Source organism: Citrus sinensis, chromosome 9 (genome assembly GCF_022201045.2).
Source record: "Citrus sinensis cultivar Valencia sweet orange chromosome 9, DVS_A1.0, whole genome shotgun sequence".
Classification (NCBI taxonomy): Eukaryota; Viridiplantae; Streptophyta; class Magnoliopsida; order Sapindales; family Rutaceae; genus Citrus; species Citrus sinensis.
Window position 1 is genome coordinate 17,598,805 of NC_068564.1, and position 10,071 is coordinate 17,608,875.

At 30.7% G+C, this 10,071-nt stretch overlaps 1 protein-coding gene across 1 annotated transcript; it reads right to left on the reverse strand.

The window, feature by feature from the left end:
* Window positions 1-246: 246 nt before the first annotated feature.
* On the reverse strand, window positions 247-1,839 carry LOC102626769 (small ubiquitin-related modifier 1). The gene is made up of 3 exons (XM_006493022.2): window positions 1,674-1,839; window positions 1,085-1,234; window positions 247-482 (listed from the first exon to the last, which is right to left on the reverse strand). The coding sequence occupies exons 1-3, from the start codon at window positions 1,791-1,793 to the stop codon at window positions 426-428; spliced, it is 327 nt and encodes a 108-aa protein (XP_006493085.2). The 5' UTR covers window positions 1,794-1,839; the 3' UTR covers window positions 247-425.
* Between the last annotated feature and the right edge of the window lie 8,232 nt (window positions 1,840-10,071).

Consider the following 10,071-nt stretch of genomic DNA (forward strand, 5'->3'; position numbering starts at 1 on the left):
TAAAATCAAACAAATAAATGCAGCTGGCAGATTCCAGTTCCAATGTCATAATTGCTAGCTAGCACATGAATACATTAGTAATTAAAATTACTTTTAATTGGTAAGGGGTCCCTCATGAAATGAGTTTTGTAGGTTGACTAATTAAAAATCCGATCCTACAAAATCGACCCGATAACCATCATTATTGTATTAAGCCGTGCTGCTGTGAACTTTTGTAGTATGAAGTGTATAATGTCCATCCATCGATTAATTAATAAACTTAATACAAATCCTCATTAAGCAAATCCTTGAAAAATAAATGGATTAGAAATTAGATATGATAACAACCTTTCACAAACATTAATTCTCAGATTGAGTTGATAACCTCAAATTTGGAATGAATATTTATTCTGATTAAATGGGTACTAAGTTCTAACTTCCATCTTCTAAGCTCCACCCGCGTAGAACGTTGCGATAATCTCATCACCGTCTTTCAATCCAAGCTACAAATTGGGTAGAACTTAAGATCAGTATCACAAAAAACCAAAACAAGGATGTGAAATGGCAATCTCGCCATGTCTAATTAACCATTTAGTGGTGATGTTAAATGGTGTTAACTAGACACGGTGGTGATATTGGTGTTGATCAATTACAAAAGGGTAAGCATATGGGTTGTGACTTATTATAATTTCGATAGTTTTGCAGCTTTGAATATGAAAAATTGAAGCCATATGCAGTGTGTCTCATCGTTAGACGCCAAAAGCAAGAAGCTAACCATACAAGTCCACAAATTCCCCCAACACAGTCAAGTTGGAGAACATATTTTGCGAACCGGAAAGGTAGAACTCACGCTTAAAAAAATTAAAAGGCGGGACAAAGGTATCTAAAGGCTAATAAACCACCAAGTATGTCCATACTTAGCCGATGTGGGATCCTCACACGTACATATTTCTCGAGGAGCTAGCTAGCATTATAACTTTGGTAGCTAGGATGCAATCGCCTAGTTATGCATTATCATAATTCATATATGTTCCATAATCTGATGTTTCTACTTGCATTTGATCAATAAACATAAAAAATTACAGAAAAGCTTAAAGAACATTACTTGGTCAGGAGTTCGAATATGAGGGAAGCGATTCCCATTGATAAGGAAAGGGAAAGTCCCATATTGCGCATCTTTTTTCTCACAGTAAGTAATCAAGAGCTTCTTTATTTCCCAATCACGCCTGAACTCGAAATATAGCGGATCGTTATCCTACAATCAAAAGAAAGATTATATTTGAAGATTAAACAACAACAAATCACTACAAAATTGAATAAATGATTAATTCTTGAGTTACTAACTATTAGTCAGCCTATATTAAAGCTCATTTCATATGACTAACCAAAAATTCGAGTTCGTCAACACAACAATATTTCTAATAAATTTTTTCTTATATTGAGTTATTGATTTACTTCTTATATTGGGTAAAAATTAATGCCACTAGTAAATTTTATATGCCCAAAAAAGAAAAACACAAGCGAAGAATAAATTCATCTTAGAATTGAACAGATTAAACAAAAATAAAATAGAAAATCAGAAGAAGAAGCCAAGGAAACCAATCGGATAATTAATGAAATTACCCAGCAACATGCATTGTATTGGCATACCAAATAAATTAATTAAAATAGACAATTAAGAAAAGTGCATGGACCTGTCCCTTGACTACAAGGTTTATGAAATGCTGATCAGGGATATTATCAGGGCTCTTCTCCATTTTCTTGTTCACAGATTGAATTTGAAATATAAAATAAAAACGGGGGTTGGCGTACATGAGGTCAAAGGGATAAATAAATACTCTAAAAGCACTAGTGAATGGTTTTTAGCATTAATAGATTTCTTCAGTCCCTTTGACTAATTAATAAGCTTCATTTATTTTTTTCAGTGATCATGTATCCACCAGTGAATGAGAAGCACTTGAAATTTTGTTTATAAATGATGTTCCATTCCAACGAAAGCACATTTGAAAAAGCAAATTTTGATTTTATTGCATGAACCGTTCCAAGAATATGAGAGGAGTACAAGTGGCAGCAGCTAATTGGGTTGCATATTTTTCCAAAAAATATTATTCATTTTCGAAAGCGAGAAATAACGAGTCTAATTAGATGTTTTACAAAAGGATAGACTATATACAATATGTACAATGTATTAAAACTCCTAAGTAGTATGTACAATGAATTAGAGCCTTAAAGTAAAACTCTTTTAAGTAACATCAGTTCTTGATTTAGCTTTACTGTCAGTGCGGAGACAAGCTAACAACTGGAGTCTATCATCCATCCTCACACTCCAGTGTTGGAGTGAAAAATTAATAATTAGACCTCCCCATCTCAATCTACCCTTTGGCTGCATTTTCTCAAGTTCGGGATCATCTCTTGATCTTGCAAATGGTTTGTCCTTCTCAAGTTCTAATTCCCGCAGTCTAGCCTCAGCTTCCCGTTTTTGAGCCAATCCCTTGCACGATTCCAATTTTTTCTCCTTAGGCTTTTCCTTGGGTTTTCTTTTGGATTCCAAGTACTCCTCCCTTGATATGCACCGTGATTTCTTATCACGATATACAGCTTCTCCAACTTGTCCAGTTACAGACGGATCCAGCTCTTGAAACCTCAACAAATCCTCCTCCTTTCTTTTAGAATTTTCTTCCCAGATATCTTTTCCTTTAATGAAATTCAGAAAATATCCCTACTTTTTAACATGCCCTTGTCTGAAATTTAATATTGAGGTTAGGGATAGGATTTGGTAAAACAATATATGAGGGAGAACTAGGTTAGGCAGGTGGTGCGGGTTTGTTTAAGGGAGAAGGATGCTACAGATCAATTAACGAATGCAAAATCAGTGGATAAAAAGTGATCATAATCATATAAAAGACAGAACCCACATTTGCCAAAGCCCCAAAACCCATTACTCACCTGATATGAATTCATACGTTATGCTTACAAATCAATGTATTATATATATAATTTACTTGGTTAAAAATAAATTAAATAAGTTCGAAAGTACTAATGAGAAAAATTTTATGCCCACATTTCATTGAAAATAACGTGATTTTATTCATAAATTAATCGATTTTTCATAAATTATAAGTGAATTAATTATATGCCTACATATTTGAGATGAAATTTTATAAAAGAATTTCAGAATACGTATCACCCACAAAATGTAGGAGATGATAGTGCACATGAAGAATACAAAAAGCGTTTTTTAGTTGTCCTACAGACAGCCAATAGGAAGATGGTGGCATGAAGGGAAGTGGCAGTGGCGGCTAGAGTTTTTGATTAATTGATAGTGTCTGATTATTATATTTAATTTATTTTATAATTGAGAGTAAATACTTGTTTACTTTTTATATTTTGAGTCATGTGTCTTTTTTATCCTTATATTCGAAAAAAAAAATTCAAGACACCCTTACAGTTAAATATATTTCACATTTATCTTTATGTTTTATTTCCTTCTACAATAATACTTCTGTAAAAATATTCTTGTCTTTTTGAGGAAATTAATAAAAGGAGAAAAATGTTAATTTACCAAATTAGCCTTAAAAGTAACATAAAAATTTTCACAAATTTTTACATCATTATTTTACTTTTAGAGTAACTTGATAAATTCATTTTTTTTATAAAATAACTATTAGTAAAAATTATCCGAAGGAAATTAAACATTGCTTAAAGTTAGCTAATATTAATTTATTTATAAATAAATTATCAGCAAAATTGTTGCATGGGTTCAAAAAAATACTAGCTCTTTCATACTAATATTTACCAGTTAATGTGCCAATTAAATTCTTATAAATAAATTAATTAATGTAAAGAATATTATTACAAGCGTATTATTGTAAACACAAAGAAAAATATGGGTGAGAATGCAACAAATTTAAATATAAAAGTGTTTTGAGATATTTTTTAAAATATAAAGATTAAAAGGAGTCAACATCGAGAAACGAAACGAGCATTTCCTAATTGAGGCGTACACATGCAATAGGTTCCAGTTGTTCTTTTCGCTTCCTAAAAAAAGCACGTGGATAAATCTATTATACTCGGACAAGAAATGTGTTCTATAATTGCTTTATTTATTCTTCATATTCTTGAGCTATAAGGAGTGCCACGGCTGACTCACTTGCTTCTCTCAAAATCAATAAGTGTCCAATTTCACTTTTTATTGGGACTTGCAGATAATAATTTCATCTCATTCTTTCAATAAGTTATTGGATATTATTTTATCCACTACTTTAAACATATTCACACTCAAATGCCATTTACTTCTCTATTCAAATACTAAATTGCCCTTCTCTTTTTGTGAAGCTTCTTCAACACACTACCTTTTCCCCTACTCCTCAGTTCTCACTTTCAAAGCTTCATGGGTGTGCATAGCATTTGTATATGAAAGTTTTAATATGAAAGTATAGTCCCAGCTACCACAAACAAGTTGTTTAGCAAAATTGATTCTGGTAAATTCACTTAACTTTTCCATTATAAAACAACATTTTATAATATCACCTAAATTACATTAGATTTTTTTATTATTTATTTAAAATAAAAAATACTACCATTTTGCTATATAGATTAGGTGTCATGATGATTTGTTATTGTTAATAATAGAAGAAAACTTGTGTATTTATTTTCTATCTATATTATGAAAATTATTAAGCTAATTGGTATTTATTTATTAAAAAGTAATTCTTTTATAATTATGTTTGAATAATCAATACATTTATATGAAAATTGATTGCTTGCATTTATAGTGCTAAATTATTCATACAATGTTGTTGTTTACATTTTACTTTTTGTGTCTTTAATTAAGTAGTCATGAATTTACAAATTGATTTAAATACAAATTAGGATGAGTGCGGGAATGTGATTCATGGAAATGTGGTGAATGAAAACACGGTGGATGATAAAGATGACAAGAATTTAGAGCCTTATATTGGGTTGGAGTTTGATACATAAGATGATGCATATTTTTTATATCTAAAGTATGCTAAGGATACATGGTTCGGTATCTCAAAGAAATGCAGCCATCAACCAACGTTATCGGGAGAATTTATTGGTGTAAAGTTCGCATGTACAAGGTGTGGGATAAAACGATAATCTAGTGTTATCAATCAACGATAATCTAGTGTTATCAATCAACTCCCATGTTTGAAAGTAGATTGTAAGGCTTTGTTGCATGTCAAAAGAAACTCTTGTGGCAAGTGGTATGTTCAAAATTTCATAAAAGAACATATCCATGAGCTTTATCCTAGCCATGCACATGATTTTGCATGCCATAGAAGTATTGCATTTTCCAATAAACATAGTATTAATATGTTACATGCAGTTCGTGTTGGTACAAATTAGTTTTTTAATTTGCTCCAATGGCCAAAAACAATAACGGATATGAAAATGTTGTGTACACAGAGAAAGACATTGGAAACTATTTGGATAAAGAACGTCAACTAGCACTTGAAATAGGTGATGCTAGAGCAATGCTTAACCACTTTATACAAATGCAGGAAGAGAATTCTAATTTTTTTTTTTTTGCAGTGGACTTAAATTAAGAATAGAGGTTAAACAATTTTTTTTTTTGGGTGGATGCAACTAGTAGAAAGGATTATAAGATTTTTGGAGACGTTGTTTCCTTTGATATTACATACACTACAAACAAATATAAAATGCCACTTGCTTCTTTTATTGGTGTAAATAACCATTTTCAATCTATATTACTTTGATGTGCATTGCTTGCGGACAAGACTACGTCAATATTTGTTTGGCTAATGCAAACATGGCTGAGGGGTATGGGTAGAAAGCATCTAATAACTATATTAATTGATCAAGACAAAGCTATGAAATCAGCCATTTCTATTGTCTTTCTGAATACACGACACCAATTTTGTATGTGACACATACTAAGGAATATTCCCAAAAAGCTTAGCCATGTGATAAAGAAAGATGGATCTTTTATGAGAATATTCAACGACTATGTTTACAACTCATGGTTGGAGGAGGAATTTGAGAAAAAATGGTGGAATATGATTGGAGAGTTGAGCTTGAAGGGAATGAGTGGCTAGGATCATTATTTGAAGATCGCAAGTTTTGGGTGCCTCCTTACACGAGGGATACATTTTTTGCTGGATTATATACAACCCAACGGTCTGAAAGCATCAACTCTTTTTTTTTATTTTTATAAATATGTTAGCAAGAAGACATCATCGAAAGAATTTGTTGAACAATACAAAGTGGCTTTACAAGGTAGACAAGAAAAGGAAGCTTATGCAGGTTTTAGTAATGGCATAAGAAACCGATGTTAAAGTCTTCTTCACCCTTTGAGAAATAAATGTCCACAATCTATACACGTGAAGTTTTCAAGAAATTTCAAGTTGAAGTTTTAGGAACATCATCATATTTCTTAGTAAAAAAGCTAGAAGTTGGCACAAAAAAGACCTTTGACGTTAAAGATTTAGAGAAAAATGTATCTTTTTTGATGAATTGGGAAGCAAAGAGTCATGAAACTAATTGTTTGTATCGACTGTTTGAGTATAATAGATTTCTTTGTATGCATGTACTATGTGTTCTTCAATCTCTTGGTGTTTTTAATATTCCAACTCATTACATATTGAAACAATGGAGTAATGATGCAAAGAGATTGGATTATACAAGTTCTACAAGTAATATTTCAGAGGGAATACAATTCAAAAAGCAACATTTCAACAAATTATTTCATTAAGCTGCAAAATTGAGTAAGGAAGGCTTATTATCCAACGGAATTTTCAATACTGCATGTTGTGCATTACATGATGCATTGGAAAATTGTATAAGGGTGAATCGTTCTCTCAAAAAACATGAAGTTGAATTGGATGGAGCTTACAATGTTGACAAGGGAAATATTGATGGTAATTTGTTGCTTGATATCTCATTACTTGATCCACAAATATCAAGTGCAGAATGAGCTTTTAAAAGAATGAAGAAAGAAATTGAGAAATGTAAGAAAAGAATACTCAACACCAAATCAAGAAAGGTTAGTTAACATGTTTATATATATATATATATATATATATATATATATAGACACACACACACACACATTGTTAATGACACGTTTAAATTTTTGTAAATTTATTTATTAATGATAATATCTTTTTTTTAAAGGTTCTAAAGAACGTTGGGACCAAAAATTCCTCTCAAATAATGGTTTGTTATATAAAATATTTTATGTTATATTTCTTTTTGTAGTTATTAGAAATTTATTTGTATATAATAGCATCAATTTTTTTTTTAATTTTTAGTCCCAAGAACATTCAACTTTAAGGAATGAAAATGCTAATGATCTTTGTGATACACAAGATTGCTTGCAAGAAATGGTATGTTAAGTATATTATTTTCCTTTTTACATGTATTATACTATAATTTATCATATATTAATTTTTTGTACTTATTGGAACTTATACTAAATAAATCTTAAATGTCTAACAAGAAGATTATGAATCTTTGAAGCATTTTTCTGGTGATTATTAGATTTTTGTTCTAAATGAACTGTGTTTAACGATGGTAATATCTTTTTTAAATACTTACTAATTGTTATAATTTATTGTTAATGTTGTTATAACATTTATTTATGTGTAGGTTGGAATTTACTTCCAAATTATAAAGAAGTTTTCAAGGTTAACGGAGAATTGTTCAATTCACAAAGAAGAACTATTTTTGTGATCAATGTTTTTTGAACAAAATTTTGTCATTATAAGTAGTCATAAATTTTCTTGATTGTTCTTGTTTTTGTAATAGAACCGTATACTCCAAAAACCATTCAGACAATGAAGTTTATAAATTGAAATTGTTTCATTTGAACAGTTGAGACCACTGGTGTATAATAGTTTGGGTTGTATGATTTTTCAGAATTTTTAATTAACAAACAAAAAGAGAAGGGCAATTTAGTATTTGAACACAAGTAAATGGCTTTTTGAGTGTAAATATCTTTAAAGTAATGGGTAAAAAAAATCCAATAACTTATTGAAAGAATGAGACTAAATTGTTATCTGCGAGTTATCTACGAGTCCTGGTAAAAAGTAAAATTGGACACTTGTTGAATTTAAAAGAATCGAGTGAGTCAGTGGCCCAAATGTACAACTGACTGTAGCACTTCTTCTCGAGCTATTAGAATCAATTCTCTCTTCTCTGTCAAGATTAGCTATTTCTATAATATATATTCTCGATGGCTTCATCTTCCAAAGAGTGCTTCACTTATTCTTCATATTCTCAACCTATTAGAACTAATTCTCTCTTCTCTATCAAGAATATCTATTTCTATATTCTCGATGGCTTTACCCCATTCCCTACCCCATTAAAAATTTCGCCTCCATTCCCTAATTACTTATTTTATAGTAGATATGGATACATGATTTTAGTAAATTAAAAATTAAAGACTTAAATAAGATTATTACCTTATTATAGGTTATTTAAATTATTTAAAAAAACTCCAACAATTTGAAACAATATAGTTGAAATGATATCAAAATTGAAAAATGTTTGACGAGAGCAGCACCTTAAGAAAGAAAAGAAAACATAAAAATATTTTAAGGTTGAATAAGAATTATATTGTAGAATTTTCTTTGGATTATAACCCATTTATATTAGGTAAAAATAAAAAGAAAATTATTAACAACATCGTAATTGATAAAATAAAAATTATTAAATAAGAATTAAAAAATATTTATATATAATAAGAATTGGGGGGTGGGTGGGGGAGAGTACAAAACCAAACACCACCCATTAAGAAGTTAGAGATTATTTTTCCTCTATTCCCCACCTCATTCTCTTAAATTATTTAAAATTTACTTCATTTGTGGTGGGACTCCATAAAACCTCAAACTCATAGAAGATTTTGTCATTCCTAATACAGGGGTACGCTTGGTACTTGTGCACATTTTCTTTCTCCTGGGTCATGGCATCACCAATGAAACTGCAACTCACCCATTGTATCATCCATCGCAACAATTCTTCGACTTTGGGATGACTTGGGAGGTGCTAAGGTAACGCGTACAAATTGTATGGTCATGCTTGTGGGGCAGGACACGTGATCATATGCTGTTTCTGTGATCATGTGTCCATTAAATGATACAAAAAATGATGTTTTTTCTGATCAATGCTCATGAACTTGTACAGTTTATGATGGAATTAATTATAAATTACTATACTATTGCAGGATGAAAATCAAGGCGGCAAAGATGGATTATATGTGTGTGTATATATATAGAAAGCTTACAATCCGAAATTTTATAGTGCGGGAAAATTTTAAAATTGCATGGTTTTAAAGGTTTAAAACTGTAAGCCTTTAAAGCCGTACAGTTTTAAAGTTTTTCCGAACTTTCCCACACTTTAAAATCACTGACTAGAATAGTTTAAAATCATATGGTTTTAAAGGATTAAAATTTAAAGTGCTTAAAACCACGATTTATGTGTTTTCCCATAAAATACAAACTTTTAAATTTATTTCAATAAAATTAGATACGAAAATACAAACTTTAAATGTATAAAACTTTACAGATATGAAATAGATAAGTCAAATAAATATAAATATTTAAAATAATATATATTTTAGAATTTTTTTAATGAGATCTGGATTATGGGTTTATCAAGTGAGCCCAAGGCCAGATAATCCAATATCCGGTCCGGATCTGGACCAGACAAGTATTTTTACCACCCCAAAATTATTACTACATGATGGAGCACCGAGAATTAACGGCTGAAGATGCACACGGGCATGCCATGGATAAGATTTCAGATGCACGCAAGCGCCTAAACCAGGAATGGCTCTCCCCAAATCCATCATTTTCAGCATCTTTCACAAGGGCTTCTCTTAACACTGCCAGATGGTTCCTTTGATGTACAGCTATGATGACAATCAACGGCTTCCGAGCCTTGAGGATACATTAAGTCCTTCCTCTTCGATAATTTGCCTACTTAAGGAGTGTACTAGTTAGTAATAATGCTCCTTAATTACCTACAATGGAAGTTTCTTGTATTTTATGTTCAACTTCTTTAAGAAGAAATTCAATTTTTTTACAGCATTTCAATTACAATTTACAA

Bases quoted from the DNA above. Each gene is read 5' to 3' on its own strand.
- LOC102626769 (XM_006493022.2), bottom strand. From the start codon at position 1,793: ATGTACGCCAACCCCCGTTTTTATTTTATATTTCAAATTCAATCTGTG. The intron at 1,235-1,673 runs GTCCATGCACTT...TTTTGATTGTAG, and splicing joins ACCTTGTAGTCAAGGGACAG to GATAACGATCCGCTATATTT. The intron at 483-1,084 runs GTAATGTTCTTT...CCCAATTTGTAG, and splicing joins ATATTCGAACTCCTGACCAA to CTTGGATTGAAAGACGGTGA.